At 32.2% G+C, this 19,111-nt stretch overlaps 2 protein-coding genes across 3 annotated transcripts; both read left to right on the top strand.

Moving 5' to 3' along the window:
* Nucleotides 1-12,737: 12,737 nt before the first annotated feature.
* On the top strand, nucleotides 12,738-13,602 carry LOC138140067 (peptidoglycan-recognition protein SC2-like). The gene is made up of 4 exons (XM_069060765.1): nucleotides 12,738-12,895; nucleotides 12,945-13,159; nucleotides 13,207-13,318; nucleotides 13,368-13,602. Exons 1-4 carry the CDS (start codon nucleotides 12,847-12,849, stop codon nucleotides 13,556-13,558), a joined length of 567 nt encoding a protein of 188 aa, XP_068916866.1. The 5' UTR covers nucleotides 12,738-12,846; the 3' UTR covers nucleotides 13,559-13,602.
* Nucleotides 13,603-14,151: 549 nt separating this feature from the next.
* LOC138140066 (peptidoglycan-recognition protein SC2-like) lies at nucleotides 14,152-18,335 on the top strand. Of its 2 annotated transcripts, none has more exons than XM_069060763.1 (4): nucleotides 14,152-14,185; nucleotides 17,657-17,871; nucleotides 17,924-18,035; nucleotides 18,085-18,335. In XM_069060763.1, the coding sequence occupies exons 1-4, from the start codon at nucleotides 14,167-14,169 to the stop codon at nucleotides 18,273-18,275; spliced, it is 537 nt and encodes a 178-aa protein (XP_068916864.1). In that variant the 5' UTR covers nucleotides 14,152-14,166; the 3' UTR covers nucleotides 18,276-18,335. The 2 variants fall into 2 exon arrangements, with proteins under 2 accessions (XP_068916864.1, XP_068916865.1); XM_069060764.1 differs by lacking the exon at nucleotides 14,152-14,185 and adding an exon at nucleotides 17,454-17,610.
* The last annotated feature ends 776 nt before the right edge of the window (nucleotides 18,336-19,111 follow it).

Raw genomic sequence — 19,111 nt, 5'->3', positions numbered from 1 at the left:
CATAACAAATTATTGTCGATGTCTACGTTGCATCTTGTAAATGGATTTAAGAATCGATACATCAATATTCAACTGCGTTCATTATTGTTGTCATTAAATAAAAGTACACAATATTTTTCCAGTCTGATTAACGAAGAAATATTTCTGCTGGACTCCTTTCGCTGACCTTCATTTCTACTAAACTTTCATTTTTATGTCAGAACGACGTCAATATTGAAGATCGTTAAGTAGACAGGATTTGCTTAATTCGTATCTGTCAAAAGGTATTGAATTCGATCGGAATCGCCAAGTTCAACGGCCATCTGAAAGACGATAGCTCGAGCTATCAATCAGGGAACAATAACCAAATTTTCATCGATCACCACTAGCAAGAAAAATCTAACTTGCGGTGACTTAATCCACATTTATTAGGTCCAATTTAATCAAAAATATAATAGCCGAAGCCGATCCGAAGACGCTCTCATAAAAAGCTTATTACCTTCGAGATGATCACGATTTTCTTACAATGAATGTCTTGTCTGTTGTTTTTCCTTTGCATTCACTCCAACAATAAGTTTTACGTTCATTTTTCGACGAGCGATTTTGTGTCGACAACTCGCAGCAGATGGTCGGTTTTTCACTGAGTCCTTTACATTCTTTATATGAAGATATCGTTCATAAACGTGCCACAACAAAAAGACATGTTGTAAACGTTTAGATTTCACGAGAAAAGGCAAAAGTGTGAAGATCTAGATTGTAAGAAGTAAGAGGTTTAATAAATATCACTTTGGATAAATTTAAAAAAAATTGAATACATGTCTCTCTTTAGTAGACAATTACAACAGTCTATTAGGTAATGCACGAAGTACATTATAATTATGTTTCACAATACAAAAATTTACGATAATAATGCGGAATCTCGAAAAGTGCTCTGAATGCTTGCAGCGTTTCCACGTTGAATGGCAAGGAAAATCCTCGCGAAAAGGAATTTCTTTGATTTCGAATCGCCTGATTCCGCAATAAGTTGGTTTCCGATGACATTAATGAAATCGATGACTTCTTTGTACCAAGGGTCTAAGATAAAGGCTAAACCTTTAAATATGTAATTTGATGAAATAATTGAACTATATTTGCTATGTTTGCGTTTGCAAGGTTTTTCAGCGGCAAAACCTGAAACTTCAGATGTTTACAAAACGTAACTGTCTGCAAGTGTATCTACAACAGTAACGTCCCAAACTAAAGGTTCATGGTACTAAAGTCATCCCATTTGGGCGTTTTCCATCATGCCGAGACAGTGCGTTTGCTTCTAAAGTTGAATTAACATGAATAGAAGTCAAAGTGTCTCTGGAAAATCTACCACTGCTTTTCGAACAACTTAGACCGTGGATGCCAATTTCCTCAACTTTCGAATTGCATTTTCAAATGAGGTGTACAAAGATTACAACCCAATCTTAAACCAATACACACTTGGAAGGACGTGTTATCTAAAAGAGTACCAATATTAGGAGAGGGTATTGTATGTAACCAAGATCCTGATTCTCTGCATTGCAAAGCTTTAAAACGAGCCAAGTCTCTAGGTGCAACAAAGATTAAGTCATTGGCAATCATTCGTTTGATATTGATATTATCCCAATTCTTCTGAAATTGTGAAATTTTGGTCTTTCGTTCTCATTTTCTACATCCCAGACTGCTGAAGCTTCATCATGATAGTGAATCATAAGCTCATTATCGTTTGAATTTAGTAATAGAGAAACAAGCTTTTTAACACCATGAATTGAAGATAGCAAAGGAGGGAGCTCAATATCGGAAATGCGGCGAATTCCCAGTCCACCAAATCTAATCGGTAAAGTGGGCTGACACCATTGTAATTCATTGAAACGTAAATTAAGTATTTTTTCTAAAGAAGACTTTATAGAAGAATCAATTGAATTAACATAATTAGAAAATTTCCAAAATGGAGTTGTTCTTAATAAAAAATTAAATTTTGGTATGAAAAGACAGTTCATGATTAAAGCATAAGCCACGTGTCTGGTAAGAAGTTCAGCTTTGAGTAAAAGATTTTCAACTGTAATGATAGTTTTTTCAAATAGTGTGTTTGAAGCCTTGGTCAAAGATTGGAGAGCCTAAAAGAGATAAACTTCCTCGGACACAAATTTTAATACCTGGTGCTAAATTTTGAAATTCCTTTATGACTTTTAAATCTGTGTCTCCAGAACAGCAAAAGATCTAGCATTTGTTAAAGTTTAATTCAAGACCAATTTTCCTGGATAAATTGATAACTTTCTTCAAGTCAGACAAAACTACTTCTGGGTAATCAGCTAAGGTTCCATCACTTAAATTCCAAATATTCAGTTGAGAATCCAAAGATGAAAGAATTGGTTGAATGGCAGGACTAAAAATCATGGGGATCTCCTTGCTGGGTTCCAACAGAAGAAGACATTAAATGATTATCGAAAAATAAAGTTAAAGGATTTCTATAGCATTGATAAAGATAAGGATAAAGATTTGAAAGCTTCTGGGAAAAAAAGTTCGCGAGATGGTGAAGGATGTTTTTTTTTTTAGTTCTTCAGCAACATCTTCACTGAATGAAGCTAATGAGTCATCCGAGGACAATAATTTAATAGCTCCTCTGATATCAAAATCGGCTACTTTTGCTTCCACTTTGCAGATCGTATTTGAGGTACTTCAAGATTAGAAAGATTTCCTTTTATATGCATATCCAATGACTTATCAGATTTCTCTGCTACATTGAAAGCTCTATAGGAGAAAAGCAAAAGATTCTCAAAGGAAGAGATAGATTTGGTCGAAAGACAATTATTAATAAAGGAGCCTAATTTATCTGCAGTTAAATGTCCACAAGCTTTTGGTAATTTGCTAATAGTTGGTAACTGATGTTTATATTTATTAATAAGCAATTTTGTGATTGAATCGGTTGAAGAAAAAATAGAAGAAGTTAGGTTATTATTGATATGATACTTACCTACGTGAATTTTCAATCTGGTATTATGCTTAAAAGATTTTCCAGGACATAAAGTACAAGGTAATCTTTCAGATCCACTAGATACTAGAATAACTATCTTGAGATCCGAAGTGCTTCTCATTCATGGAAATAGATGGAGTGTTACCAATTTCTTCATTTTTTCTTCTTGTTTTGTTAATTTTGATTTGCACAAAAACGATTAGGCCATGAATTCTTGTCCTATGAGTTTTAAGACTCTTTTCGTTTTTAAAATCCCTGTTGCAGTCATCACATCGAAAAACTAATGTTTCTCCGAATTTCTGTTCAAGATTAATATTAGCGTTCGAAGGACTTGCGTCAGTTAAATCTTTGTCACTAATTTTCCACTGTGTTGGTCGTAAACGAAATCTTGTATTATAAATTCAAGATAACTATTATATATTTTCGCCAATAGAATTATCAGATGATGTTGACAGAAGTATGACACACGGGTTTAATTAATTTATGATCGATTAAGATGTCCGTTGAAAGAAATCAAATCGCTCCTTGTTTAATTGGCGTTGTATGGAAAACTATAGCTCAAAGCAGACAAAACGGTTTTCGATAAAAACTTAATGATGTAATAAAAACACGGTTTGTATTACTATTGCAGCGAGGTAAAATATCCCTTTTAATACAGCTATATAGTTCCTAAAAATGTAGTGGTTGTTTTTATGGATATCATTTTATCACTACAATTTCAATTTTGATCGAAACAATAATAATATCGTATCGATTATAAATATTAAAACGGCGCCATTTCGTATTTGTGACGTCATTAGCTATGCACCCCAGAAGTTTCAAGGGGAGTTAATATTTAAAAAGTTAGACTGATTTAGTTTGTGCTTTATTTTATAAAACGGATCAAGTTTGATAGAAGCTCAAGTTTGTCAAGAAGTTGACTTTATTAGTTGCGTTGTCAAAACTTTAGCTACATTAAACGAATCTTTGTTATTATCGATCAGCTTCGGCGCGTATCATCGCAGAAATAACTGCAGATTTTTGTGAAGATTGTAATTTATTAATGGTCAAGAAATCGAGAACATCATCCTTTGTCATCCTGTGAATACATTTTTTAAAAAGCTGTCACTCTCGGTTTGGATCAAACCTTTATCCTGGGAATTAAGGGACTGACCCCTCTTGACCTGTAACCGAATAACCGTGTTTTGATATTCTAATTCAAAACTAGGGTTTTGTTGAACCTCAATTATGCTGAACCGTTCTTTATTAATACAACATCCAGAACTTGACAAAATTACCAATTAAATCCTGTAATGAAACGTTGACGAGAAAGGAAAATAGTAACCCATATCTCATTTGTGACACGGAAATTCGATTAAAGCCAAAAAAACGTTCACGACGAAGATCCTATTTGTAGAAGAGCACTTACAGGTTTTCTGTTAACTTGTCCTTTTATTCCTACAGAGTCAAATAAAACTGAAGGGCTTTCAAAATCGGATATTTCTATATTTCATAAAAACTGTTTGGTTTTAGATTTCCAATAGGAAATTGTAAATTTGGTGAAGATCGTGACAGAATTCATATAGCAAATCAACGAGAGACGACACTTGTCCCATTTTGTAAATTTCCCTGGAGATAGCGTGTTGCATGTTTGTATGTAGTACACTGTTTGCATATAATTGTCTCCTTATATTTATCCTTTCTAATAATATCGTTTGTTGTAACTACACTCGTTTAATTTATGCACACAAGTAAAAAATTGTCCTTAGCCGTGACTAGAAATCGTCAAATGTTCTCCTAATTTTAAGTTACAAATTAAATCAAAACATCGTGCTTTGACGAAGATAATTAAACAATAAATTTTGTGTGGACCAATTTATTCGATTTGTTTTTATTTCACATATTCAACCTCCAATTTTTAAACTAAATTCGTAAAAACGTGGGAAATTGAAATATGTATTGAATTTTTTTACTCTTCCATTTTATGAGTAAGTATAATTTTTTTGTAAGATTCTCTTTCCCCTCCTTTTTAAGTTTAACAAAAATAACAGGATAAAGTGACCATAATGAAAAATTGAATAAAAATACATACTTATGTTAAATAAATACACATATTTTACATGTCAAATCAGTTCGTATAATAAATCACCCAGTTTTTCATTGACAAATGTATACGGTTTAAATATAATATAAAATGATTATAGAATGCACACCATTTTTAAAATAGGATAGAAGAACAAAAAACAACCATGCTTCGGTAAAATTATTTTTAATGGAAATTCATAATAAATATGAGACATATCGCCACTTTTGTTTGAACTTAGGCATAACAATATTTTCTTGGTGACTTTATAAATTTGGCCAGAAAATTAATGACGGTTTTTAAGGGAAAATCAAATTTCACAAATCACACAGAACGTGTTATTTTGAACGTACGTAAATCATCAAATAATTAAGTGTGTAAATATAACTTACCTTTATTGTTGTTTTGTCCTGTATATCTAATCATGTGAAATAAAATAAATTGACATAAAAGAGCTTTTAAAAAACGATTAATAAATACTACTTACAAATGTTTCCTACATTGAATGCATAAAACTGTCGAAAACCGGAAATTAGATGTTAATAGTATAGTGTAAACTCAAACACGACAGTTCGAAGATTCAGCTGAACCTCATGAGAAAGAATATCGAAACGAATCAATATGAATGAAAGAAATAACACGCCACATTGAAGTGATGGCATTAAATTTGTTCATTTCATGAAAAATTGGGATTATTAAAAGAGGATTATGTGAACCTCATACGAAGTCACGTTTGATTTTACACTTGAAGAGTTTTTATCCAGCTTGCTATGAAAACTTGTCAAATATTGAATGTGCCGCTTTATACATATGTAGAATAAATTTGACAGTAAATGTCACATTGGCAGATTAGGTAGGTTGTTGGATTTTAATCAGAGACAAGTTCCAACAGTGTTTTGCTTCCGCTAACATTAATACAGGGTGTTTCTGAAATACGTGTGTTAATTTTAACCAGTGGTAGAACGCGCCAAATCATGGAACTTTTCTCTATAACATTTTTACGAAAAAGCAATACAAATTGATTTAAAACTTGGAATAAATTAACCATCAAAGTGTATACCCGCCTATGGGTAAGGGCGAAAAATTTCTGCTGTGATAGAAACAGAGCTTTGTTAAAAAGTTCCATTGTTAAATAAAAAAATAAATAATCAAAATTTAGATTCTCGTGGTTACAAAAAATAGAAACTAGTTAATCACACAAAACAACTCGTTTGGTAAATATTGTGGGGCAAAAAATCTTGGAATACTTTTACGAATTTTACAAAAATGTTATAGAAAAAAATTTCATAAATTGGCGAGTTCTTTCACTGGTTAAAATTAACACACGTATTTCATAAACACCTGTATATGTATCTATTTAATATCCACCATCAACAAGGGAACACTCAAGCTCATAAGCAAGAATCAGAAAGATATTAAAGGTGTGGGCGGTTTATAAAAAAAATACCCATTAAGAACGATACAATATAGTTAGAATTAGCTCATTCTTTATAATATCTGGATTTCATCCCTTTTCGTTAGTCTTTATCATAATCTTGATTCAGATCCAGACCTTTATCGTAAGTACATATATGTTGCACTTTATCTTCAATTAGATTTTTATTATGACTTTCATCTAAATCTAGATCGTCGTCGTGATTTTTTTCTCATCTACATCGTCTTCTTCATTTCCATCTTAATCCTGATCATACTTAATTTACTCTTTAAAATATTACTTTACGGGCCAGTTTATAGAAAGAGAATTAAATATGTAATTCGAATTAAATTTTAATGCGCGATTAACCTATGAATCCGAAACTTCGATTGGTTCAATCTGATCACGTGTTCAGTTAATCTCTCATTTGATTACGATTAGCTTAGTTTCGCTTCTGTAAACTGATCCTAAATATTCTAACCAATTTCTTTGTTAAAAAATTAAACCGCGATTACAACGCTGTGGAAGTGTGTCAAATATCTAAAACCTCAAATGAGAACATGATGTGTAAACATAAAACCAGAAGAATGTTTTTATATATAAAACCCAAATATAATTAATATAACATGTTAATGGACCTAACACCTAACTAGTAACTTTCACACAGACAAAATTGGTTATTTGTCACTATCATTGTTATAAATTTGGATCAATGAACTCTAATTTAAGATGTCTCGTAGACACGCCAACTGTCCCGACTGCTTCCTAAAAAATGTTTTTTCTTATTATTCAACCTCCTCCCAAGGTAGTGAATGGTTTGTTTATTGAAACTTAAGTTAAAGAAACATTCTAACGATTAACGTTAAGATTATGAAATAAATTAAATTTTTTCAGTGCACCTAGAGCATATTCCTAACTTTGTAGTTTAATGATAATGTCGATTCCTTCTTAATAGCCAGTAGTTCAGAGTGCCATTAATCACTGTATTTATGGATTTATTGGTCAACAGTGCATACTAGAATAACGTTATTTGTAATTATAATCTTCTTTATAAACGATAATTTACAATCGATCTGTAACGATTTTGAACAAGAACATTCTTACACATTTTATGCAATGAAATTGTTGATTGGAACTAAAAGTTTAATATTCAAGTTCACGTAAGTCTAATTCTGACGTTTCATTTTAATAAAATGCATATCAATTATTTCATTAACATTTTATCATCATTTCCTTCTTCAGATGAAGACCGACTTGTGGGACAGTGTCTCGCGTTGGATGATCTAAGATTTTTCCGTTTACTGCTTCTGTCACTCCTCGTTATTCAATTTAAAAGCGATTTGTTAGTATCACTCTTGACCAATGTATATCTAACCACTTCCAGTAAAAATAATTCACCAACTTTCGATCTAGTGTTTTTAAACACCAAAAAAGTATTCATAAATGTACCAAATAAATATCCTTCAATAGTTTAATAACAAAAAATTTTGAACTACACTACAGTTTGTTCCTTTACATAATTAAGTATATTTATTTGAAGATAGTCGGAAACAGGTTTACCAAAGACGCATAACAAAAAACATAAATATACAGGGTATTTCACGAGTGATAATGAGTCCGGCGGAATTGATAATGCAACCCACAATACATTTCCAAAGTTAATGTGGCTATTTTAAATATCCTACTATTCGTATTGTTTTAAAATGAAATTATGAATCCATGGTGACAATTTGTCACAAATGACATTTACGAAAAAGTTAAAATACGACGATTAAATGTCAAAATTTACGAAACTGCATTGCTAACCATGTTTTTTGTTTTTTAAATCGAAAAACAAATGTCCACGTTAACTTTGGAAATGTATTGTGGGTTGCATTTTCAATTCCGTCGGACTCATTACTCATTTCATTATCAATCGTGAAATGTGAAATACCCTATATACATATGAATATTAGAAGATTTCGGTGAAATTATGACGATTGTAATCAAGATTTCTTAAGATTTGAACAATACTATGCCCTAATTTTCCATGACGTCATTTTCTAGGAAACTTCTCTGACATGCTTCTGTGTAAACTTGTTGACATTCCATCTAGCTTTGAAGCTTTTGGTATTAGACCGCTTAAAATATTTGGAGTTGACCCTATCTGACGGTCGTTCCATTATCCACCATCTATGAGGGCTCATGCAAATTTTATCTAACAGAAATATATTCTGCGGAAATTGCATTATTTACTTCGAACATTTATTCTGTTTGTGTAAACAACAATGTGACATGTTACGTTATTGATTTCTTTACATTTCACGTATGTGGATGTAAATTGGTTCAATCACACAATTTTACAAACACAATCCTTTCTAAAAGCCATTACAAAGTATTTGTACACTGCATATTTAAACAAGAAAATACGAAAAAAAATCGATTATGATAAATAGATCAGAAAATAAGTCGGGTACCTATGTTCTGAATCATTTTCTACAAATTTTCCATCGTATGTAGATATTTTTATTCTTATTCCATATTATACAGGGTGTAAACCACTAAGACATTTGAAGACGATTTGCGCTACCTGGAATTGCGAATTTAAAAATTCAAAATTCACCTTATTTCGGCCCGTGGTCGACGCTAATGAAGAGCAAATGTAAGCGAAATGGTAAAAAAGCCAAAGGAAAACGATTACCACGCAAGAAATTTGACACTAACACTGAATTGTGTCGGAAAAACGTACGAGTACAAAGCACTTTTACTTTTAGCGTACAAGTGGTGAAAATATTGTCCTTGATGCGTGATACACGCTTGTGCTGTCCGCGCCATTGATCACGGACCTTTGAAAAAAACTTCACGATCTCCCCGAATTTAGGCACTACTGCCACGACTTGTCTAGTTAGTGATTCTACCGAATTTATCGGCCGGCTATAGACCAGCTGTTTTAAATGCCCCCATAAAAAAATCACAAGGATTTAAATCCGGAAACCTTGGCAGTACTTTTGGTTCAACCACTTGCTGGTAACGATCTCTGCCATACTTCCCTTTTTGGATGGAACTTTCCTGCGTCTCTCAATCGTTGCAACGTGGAAGGAAGTTTAAACGTTTTTGAATTAGATACAACCTGTCTGGAAACTTTTCCCACAGTTTGCGCTTGGACCGCGTTGCCACCTGCCGCACCGCGTACGCAAGCACCATATCCGTTGTTAATTCCACGTTTGCAAAATTTGACATTTTAAACGATTTAACAAATACACGATTGTTAATAACTGTACACTGCACCGTTTGTCGAGCTGCAACTAATAGCTAACCAACGCCAATCTAACCTCTGATAAGAAGATCCTTTTTTGTCATACAAAAAGTGCAAAAAGCGAGAGTTCACTTTTTCTTTACTATTGCTTTTATTATTTCAACTATGAAACCAAGACAGTGGCGCCTCCACAATTTATTGTCTAAATTGCAATGCCACGTATCCCAACGTTTTTCAAAAAACCCATATTTTTCCATTGATGCGGAAGTATTCGGTACTTAAGTGTTTAAATATTTCCGTACGCTGTATTTATTCCGCTGTGCAAAACATATCATCAAAGGGGTCAAGTGCTTTTTTATTTACTAGACCATTAATTTGTGCTTCTTAATAAATAAATTCTACGTGCACACTGCAATTCCGATAAAGTGAGATACATCGGAATGGAACTGATTTGTCCCAATTAAATCAATGTCCCAGACGTATGTGCATTAGTGCATTTACCTATAAAGAACAAAGAGTTTTATACTTCTATGACATAAAATATAAAGGTTTATTTCCATATGAAATTAAGTAAATGGTAAGACATTCTAGAAAAAAAAGGTTTCCAAAAGCTGTCAGTTATTGATAACCATAATACACTTACAACAAGTTAAATTGAAAAAAAAAAGTAGCTAATGGTTTAATTTATGATCAAAGTGAAGTTATATTTTGAAAAAATGTTCAAAATGTACTAACTAAAAAGACGACCTATATTTGTAAAGGAGAGAGAAAACCAGGGTCTACCAGACCAGGAGTTAGAGTTCTGTTAGCGGCTGAAGGGACATTTGGTGGGGGAAACTTGGGCGGTCCAAATATTCAACCAATATTAACCGGACTTGAAACACTTCAAATCCTAGGAGTTGAAATGTCCACAGGCGACTCGACCGAGTCAAATGTAAGGTCATTCTTACGATTGATTTATCAATAATAATAATTACGCGAAATATTTAATTTAATAAAAAACCGAAATAATGAAATTATTACCCAATATTTAAGCGGGGCCACTGTGCATGTGGTGTAACACGAGTCGCCCAGGTGCATGGATGACAATGTCAAAACCAAATATAACAAGATGGCCGTTCAATGTTAAATAAAAAGTAAACTTTAGACTTTAGTAGACTTTACTAATATCACTGAACTTTCAAATACTAATAATATTGCAACAAAAGAACTAGGAATTACTAGTGCCTTAAAATTTGGAAATTGCAAGTTTGAAAATTATCATTTTATTAGTATAACTGCAGCAGAAGAAAAAAAATGAGTTCTTGTCTGATTTTTTTTGTGATCCGATTCAGAGTAGGTCTTTTTGTGCTTCGCCTAATTCGACCTCGACCTCGTCTCGGTCTTCAATCTCTGGGCTTAGCACAAAAAGACTCACTTCTACTCTTAATGATATAATCTAGTATTATTCTCAAATTTAAGTGACACTTGCAACAACCACCGGTCACCATTAATGTATTAAGAAAACTATAACAATAACTATTGTATCTATGAAAACAAAAATAAAGATGATAATCTTCAATTTATCAATGTTTCCAGTAAAATGAATCCACTTTTTTGAAATTCTTTGTTGAATGACTTGAAATATTTGAATACACTACTTTCGATTTAATTTATAACTGGTGACTATTAAAATTTTCACTTAGGGTTGGCTATGGAACATTCTTTGTTTTCCGTTGCACCTTAGACACTGATGTGATAAGTTTGACATTATAGACGCATTATAGTTAACATTATAGGTTATGTTTCAATTGAACTGACTGACATTTGTCGTTCGTTCTTGCGTGTGTCTAAAGTAACAGAAAAAATAAAAACTCGTTCAAAGCCAACTCCAAGTGAAAATTTTAATAGTTACCAGTTACTTTTCTGCCCTTCCCTTTATTGCTTTCAGTGTGTCAATATTTTAGTTCTATTCTGTGTTTCATCTATCTATCTTGTTTCTCGACGGTTCTAGAATCCCAACAATTATAATTTTCTAACGGACATTCTAAATGTTCTATTTATAAGGCAACTCTAGTTTACAAGCGGTCTTAATTATTAGTCTTTGCTTAAATCCATCCTTTAATTTGTCGATTTCCATAATAATGGCTTTGCTCTAGTGTTTCCATTTTTGTTTGTCATCAGTAGAAATGTATGCGACGGGTTTATTCGTTTATGCTGAACACTTTTCAAAACAATTTATTATCTTCTTTTGCATCCAGACTTTTATTGCTTTCCGCAATTCTGCAATTCTTTGAAATGTTCTTGTTCTTTTTTTTTCTGATTTATTCCATAATTACCTACGTGGAATCTTAATATATACTTAAAACGCTTAGTCCCAGATTTATGATAGTTTAATTTTAATTTTCTTACTTACAGAATAATTTAGATATTCAGTAACAAAAGTACGAGGTTTGCTTTGTATTATTTCACTGATGTTTTTTTGATATATTTTATTGTAGAAATAAAAACATACGATAAAATGTATAAAACAAGATAAAAATCAAAGCGAGAGTACGCTTTTTATAACTACAAATCGTTCATTGAAAATAATTATCCCTACGTATCTCTTTTCTTGAATTTTTATTGATTTTCTTTGTGGATGAGCCACTTTTTGTATAATTGTTATTAATTTCCGATTTTCTGTCAGAGTTCTGTAACGTACTTTTTTCTACAATTGAACACATTTGAATTTATTATAATAAGATTGATAATATGTATATACAATACCCTAGCAATATGTAGCAAAAGCAAACCCCTGTGTACAATGTAGTGAATTGTTATTTTGTACCGTGGTGGGGGTAATGGTGGTGATTACATCAATATGTTAGGCAACTCTATATACACAATCAGAAACGTTCTCTGTTATCACAACAATTATTTGGCTTTCGTCATCTTTATAAATATTCTACCACATTAATCATATTCATAAAGAGTCAGTACATGCAGATAAGACTGTTTTCGTATATTTATTCAAATTATCTCGGTGCAATCGCTGATGTAAATTCCCTTTTCCATGCTGATTTTTATTTTATGGAGGAACAAAGGTGGACTTATATTGTTGACCTCATCAATCAAACATAGGGAATCCCAAGCAAGAGTGTATAAAGCACAGCATCTGAAGACTCATTCAGTTTTCATCAAACATTCGGTTAAAAATGTTCTTTATTATTCTACTGATCTCTCTTTTACCATACTTGGCTCAATGTGAGTAAATGCAAAACAGAGTAACAATATTTTTTTAAATTTGTTGTAGGTTCGTGCCCTACTATCATTTCTCGATCAGAATGGGGTGCGAGGGCTCCAAAATCAGTTAAAAATTTATCTCAAAATCCTCCCCCGTTTGTTGTTGTTCATCATTCAGATACCCCACCTTGCTCCACCCTCAGCTCATGTAAATCACGTGTCAAAAATATCCAAAATTATCACATGGACAATAGAGGGTGGCAGGACATTGGTTATAATTTTCTGGTAAATACTTCATAAAGTCTGTCAAACCATTGAAATATTTTTTTAAGATCGGGGGTGATGGTAATGTTTACGAAGGACGTGGATGGGGAATTTGGGGTGCCCACGTTCCCAGGTACAATTCAAAAAGTATTGGAATTTGTGTTATAGGAGACTTCCAGAGTGAGTTCCTAACTAATGTAGCAACCAAATTACTGTCAACAAATTTTAGATGAAAAACCACCAACGACGCAATTGAACACGTTGGAAAGTTTAATTTCTTGTGCCAAAGAAAAAGGTTACATACAGACAAACTATCATCTGATTGGTCATAGACAAGGCAGCCAGACAACGTGTCCTGGAAATGCGCTGTTTAATGAAATAAAAACCTGGCCGAACTTTGACTCAAATGTAAGACCGTAATTGTTTAAATTTATTTCCAATAATAAATTATGTGATAAATACAATACGAATATGTTTCTTTATTTAAATTCCTGATGGTTACAGTAGTTAAAGATAGGGGAAGGCGTGAAATAATCTAAGTGAAGATTAAAGAGCGAAAAGTGCAGGAAAATCGAGATCATCAATAAGGAGCGCTTTACAAATAAAGAAGAGACAAACAAGAGGGTAGATTTAATGCAGTGAAACGAAAAGACAAACACAACTGCATTTATTTAACGCTTTTTGTATGAAATGTACGTTAATTTGTTATTTAAATTAATCTATATAATTTCATAACCGGCAAGCAAAAATAAATAAAAATATTTTGTCTCTCAACTTGTCATCGTTCTACGCAGGACCTTGACTTTATTCAGATAATGCACGAAAATAAATTTGATAAGATGTTTCTATAGAAGGCAGCATTTTTGACAGATCTGTTTGATCCCCAGTACCTACTGGTATTTACCAAATTGATTTTTGTTTTGTGGTGGCAAAATTTTTGATTTTTTAATACATTCATGGGGATCGGACCGATTTATCCCAATTCACAATGTGAAGTTACTTATAAAAAATTAAGAACGTTTTCAGAAATGAAAGACATTTTTTCAAGTAGGTAGGTATACTAAAATAAGTGTTTATTAAGAAAATGTAAATGTAACTAAAAAACCAAAAAAATTAAACATGTTTTGAAAGAAAACGACAGAAATGTAAATTACATTATTACAAATTACATTAAGAAAAATAAAAAAAGCAGAAACAGAGAAGAACATTTACCAAAACCTCGACAGTAATTTATTACAAAACAGAATTAAAGGAGAATTTAATGATAAACAGAAATTGATTTAACACTATACTGATTGTTTGATTTATAAATTGAAGAATATCGATTTCTGTAACTTCACCTATAGGTACAGGGTGTTATTGAAATGCCTGACCAAATTTTAACCACGAGCTACTGGCTTCATACAGAACTCGGAAAAAATATTTAAAAATTCTATGTCAAAAAATAAAATGACATTTATTTTTGAGCTAGTTTTTTTTTAAATTGCTTTTAGTCTTCTACGTTGTCCCACGACTTCGTAGGTAACATTTAGTCACATTTTAAAAATACACCGTGTATATCATATTTTATAAAATGTACGCCAATCCGAAGTAACCTCTAGGAGATATGCTTTAAAACAAGGAAACCGCAGTAATTTGGTGACTAAGAAATTAAAATGCATAATATGTAAACCATTGTGTGTAGTAATGTGGTTAAACATTTTATATTCATGAAGTCCAATTTAACTTAATTCCATCCCAAACAAGACGGTTCTAGAAGCTCTAATAAATCGAAACATGAATATATGTATGTAATATAAAACATATAATATAATATAATAGTCGCAAAAACGCTGTAAAAATAGAGTCACAAAACCTTAAGAGGTATGAATGAAATAGTCCAAAAACACGTGTACGAATACTACGAATGAAAATCACGTGAAAGGAAAACGTTTTGCACTTTTTTTGCGTTGCACTCGATAGCTTTTTAATCTTCTTTCTAACGTGATATCAGCAGCGTACTCAACTTTTGTGGTTAAACTGTACATGACATTTTTGCCTTCCGGGGGTATAGCGCAAAACTGAATGCACGTGATTTTCACAAATCGTCTGAAGATCCTAGGGTTTTAATATTCTGATGTATGTCGATTTCAGTCTGTATAATGAACGATTAGAGGAGAAATCCAAGAATTTTGAGAAAAGATATTTATTATCAAATTCAATTGACACTTGCAATAATTACTGGCGTATACTGTATTACGAAAACTAGAAAAATTATCATCATTAAATTAAGTATTACATATTTTAAATTTTTTGGATAAAATAAATCAACTTCTTTTAAGTTCTATGTTGAAGACTTGAAATATTAAAATACTGTACTTTGAATTAAATTTATACAGTAAAACCTCTCACTTCTTTTAAGTTCTATGTTGAAGAACTTGAAATATTAAAATACTGTACTTTGAATTAAATTTATACAGTAAAACCTCTCAATAGCGGCCAGAAAAATGTATTGTAAAAATGACCATTATAGAGAAGTGGCCGCTATTGAGAGTGAATGATAAATAAATCATGTCGATTATTTAATGATTACTTTATCAAGACTAAATATTTTAAACTTTACCTGCCATATTACATCATATACAATGTAATTAATTTTTTTTGAAATGTTTTTCAATAGAGGTTTGTTTTAAGTTCTTAATTTTTGTTAGTACACCCTGAGATATACAATTTGATACAATGTTAACAACTTCAACAGCACAATAGCTAGTTTACTTTTATTATGACAGAATAGAAAACTTTGTACGTCTCTTAGTTTTTCACACACTTCACTCATATCTTTTATACTTGACGTATACATTTCAGATTCTTCCACATCACTTTCACTATTTGAATCACCGCCTGAATCACAACAATGGCCGAAAGTAAACTAACTAAAAATCTGTGAAATTACAGGCACCTGTATCTTTTTTAAATACACAACAGGGTTAAATTTAAATTCAGAAAAGGAGAATTAAAGAATTTTAGATATCTTTTGTCAAAACAATTTATGACCGGTATTGGGAGCTAAAATCGAGGTAATTTTCCAATAATATCTTTGGCGGAGTGGCCGTGGACGTTTTATGGGGGTGACCGCTATTAGGAGAGTCATTAATTCAAGGTTTTCTGTATAATCTGTCCTGGGAACTTGAAAACATGGCGTTATTAGAGGTGACCGTTTTTTAGAGGTGGCCGAAAATAGAGGTTTTACTGTACTTTTCTATACTTCCGCTTATTGCTTACATATTTTCAGTATGTCGTTAAAATATTTTAGTTCTATTCTCTGCTGCATCTATTATAATTTTATAACTGACACATTAATTGTTTTATTTATTTTGAAACTTTAGCTTACCATTAATACCACTGGTCATAATTAGTTATTCATTTCTTTCTCCAATTTATCGATTTCCCCAGTAATGGCTTTGCTCTATTGTTTCCATTTTGTTTTTCATCATTAAAACTGTGCGCGATAAGTGTTTATTCATTTGTGTGAACATTTTTCAAAACAATTATTCATTATTACTACGTACTTTTTGCATCTAGACTTTTATTGCTTACTGCAATTTTGCAATTCTTTGATAGTGTTTTTATTTTTGAAATTCTTTTTACTATTCCATTTGTTCTATTGCGAATTATTTCCAATTATAGTGATTTATTCTCCGTTTACGTGGAATCTTAAAGCTTTAATCAGCTTAGTCCTAGATTTATGTTGTTTTTTACAATTTCTTTTGATTAGTTCCCTATCTCCGGTATAAATGGGACATTCAGGGGAAAAAATAGGTACGACTTTTGATATATTTCATTATTTATCGTTCCAGCAAAAGCATAACGTTAACTGTATGAAGCAAGAAAAAAATCACAATAAGTCAGAGCACACTTTTTAACCACAAATCGTTAACCGAAGACAATTATCCCCACGTGTCTACGTATTTGCTTGAATCTCTATTGATTTTCTTTGTGGGTGAGCCACTTTTTGTGTCATTTTTATTAATTACATACTGATTTTCTGTCGGATTTCTGTCAGGTACTTTTCATTGAAAAAAATTCAATTTCTTTTAATAACATTGATAATATATAGATAACAATATATAACAAACCTCTGTACAAAATGTAAGCACATGCGTTCTACGTTGTCATTTTATACAGATGGTGAAGAATACATCAACATGTTAGGCAACTTCATATACACACCCAAGAACCAAACGCTCCCATATCAGAATGATTATTTATTTTGCTTTTAGCATATAAAAATTTGAAAAGTTACCATATGCAGATAAGACTGTTTTTGTATATTTACATGATGATTAAATTTAATGAGCAAACCAAGATGACTTATTGAGACCTCATCAATCAAATATAAGGAGCCACTCAAGTCTTAATTTCTTCATTAAACATTGAATCGAAAATGTTATTCATTGTTCTGTTCGTTTCTCTTTTGCCATATTTGGCTCAATGTGAGTAAAACCAAAACAGTAAGATTTTTTTTTAAACTTGTGACAGGTTCGTGCCCTACCATCATTTCTCGATCAGAATGGGATGCGAGATCTCCAAAATCCGTTAAAAATTTGGCTCAAAATCTTCCGCCGTTCGTTGTTGTTCATCATACAGATGGCCAACCTTGTTCCAGCCTCAGTTCATGTAAATCTCTTGTTAAAAGTATCCAGAATTATCACATGGATATCAAAGGGTGGCATGACATTGCTTACAATTTTCTGGTAATTATTCTAAAACTGTCAAATTAGTACCTATTGCTATATTTCGATGTAGATCGGAGGTGACGGTAACGTTTACGAAGGACGTGGATGGGGAATAAAGGGTTCCCACATTACCAGGTACAATTCAAAAAGCATTGGAATTTGTGTTATTGGATCCTTCCAAAGTAAGTTCCTAACTAGTGCAGAAACAAAATTATTGTCAACAAATTTTAGATGAAAAACCGCCAAGGAAGCAATTGGAAACGTTAAAAAATTTAATTTCTTGTGCCAAAGACAACGGTTATGTACAAAGCAACTATCATTTGATTGGTCATAGACAAGGCAGCCAGACTACCTGTCCTGGAAAGAAGCTGTTTGACGAATTAAAAACCTGGCCGAATTTTGATTCAAATGTGAGACCATAATTGATTTTTATTTCTATAAGCTGTTATAGCGGTAACTAATAAATTACACGATAACTGCAACATTTTGGTTTATTGTCCTGATGTTTACAAAAATCGAAGATAGAGGGAGACCTGAAATAAGTGAAAATTGAAAAATGAGAGGGATGTACGAGAATCAAGATCATCAATAAGGAGCCCTATACAAATAAAGAAGAATAAAATCGAGGCAAACAAGAGGGTGGATTTAATAAAGTGGAACAAAAAGACAAACAAAATCGCGTTTATCTAACGCGGTTTATATGAAACGTACGTTAATTTGCTGTTTAGATTTAATCTATATAATTTCATAACCGGCAAGACAAAATAAAATAAAAATATTTTATCTCTCGCCCTCTTGTAATCGTTCAGGTCCTCCACTTCATTCAGATAATAAAATAAATTTCATAAGACATTTCTAAAGAAAGCGACGTTTTTGACTGACGTGTTCGATCTCCAGAATTGGTGATTACGGAATTGATTGTCGTTTTGTGTTGGCAAAATTTTTTGGTTTCGTAAAACATCACATTTATGCAGGAAACGTCTCAGATAGGTATCTCAAAAAATACGGGTCGGAAGTTTCCACTTCTAGATGATGCACGTGAAAAATTCGGCCAGCACGAGTTTGAAAACGTGAATTTGTACGTATTGCACGTTTCCTCTTCGTAATATAGGTACTTGATATTAGAGTGTTCCCGCGGCTACTGTATAATTAATTACGTAAAGTTAAGACTTAATTTAATTAGCATTTGTGTGTAATCGAGAAAATTTTGTCGTGTCTTTTTGGGTCTCGGAGGGAAACAGAAGAGGGATTAAAAGTT

The sequence above is a fragment of the Tenebrio molitor genome, chromosome X, assembly GCF_963966145.1.
Source record: "Tenebrio molitor chromosome X, icTenMoli1.1, whole genome shotgun sequence".
Lineage (NCBI taxonomy): Eukaryota > Metazoa > Arthropoda > Insecta > Coleoptera > Tenebrionidae > Tenebrio > Tenebrio molitor.
Note: the sequence above shows the minus strand (reverse complement) of the source record. Positions and strands in the feature narration are given on the sequence as shown.

Bases quoted from the DNA above. Each gene is read 5' to 3' on its own strand.
- LOC138140067 (XM_069060765.1), top strand. From the start codon at position 12,847: ATGTTCTTTATTATTCTACTGATCTCTCTTTTACCATACTTGGCTCAA. The intron at 13,160-13,206 runs GTAAATACTTCA...TATTTTTTTAAG, and splicing joins ACATTGGTTATAATTTTCTG to ATCGGGGGTGATGGTAATGT. The intron at 13,319-13,367 runs GTGAGTTCCTAA...AACAAATTTTAG, and splicing joins TGTTATAGGAGACTTCCAGA to ATGAAAAACCACCAACGACG.
- LOC138140066 (XM_069060764.1), top strand. From the start codon at position 17,562: ATGTTATTCATTGTTCTGTTCGTTTCTCTTTTGCCATATTTGGCTCAA. The intron at 17,611-17,656 runs GTGAGTAAAACC...AACTTGTGACAG, and splicing joins TTTGCCATATTTGGCTCAAT to GTTCGTGCCCTACCATCATT. The intron at 18,036-18,084 runs GTAAGTTCCTAA...AACAAATTTTAG, and splicing joins TGTTATTGGATCCTTCCAAA to ATGAAAAACCGCCAAGGAAG.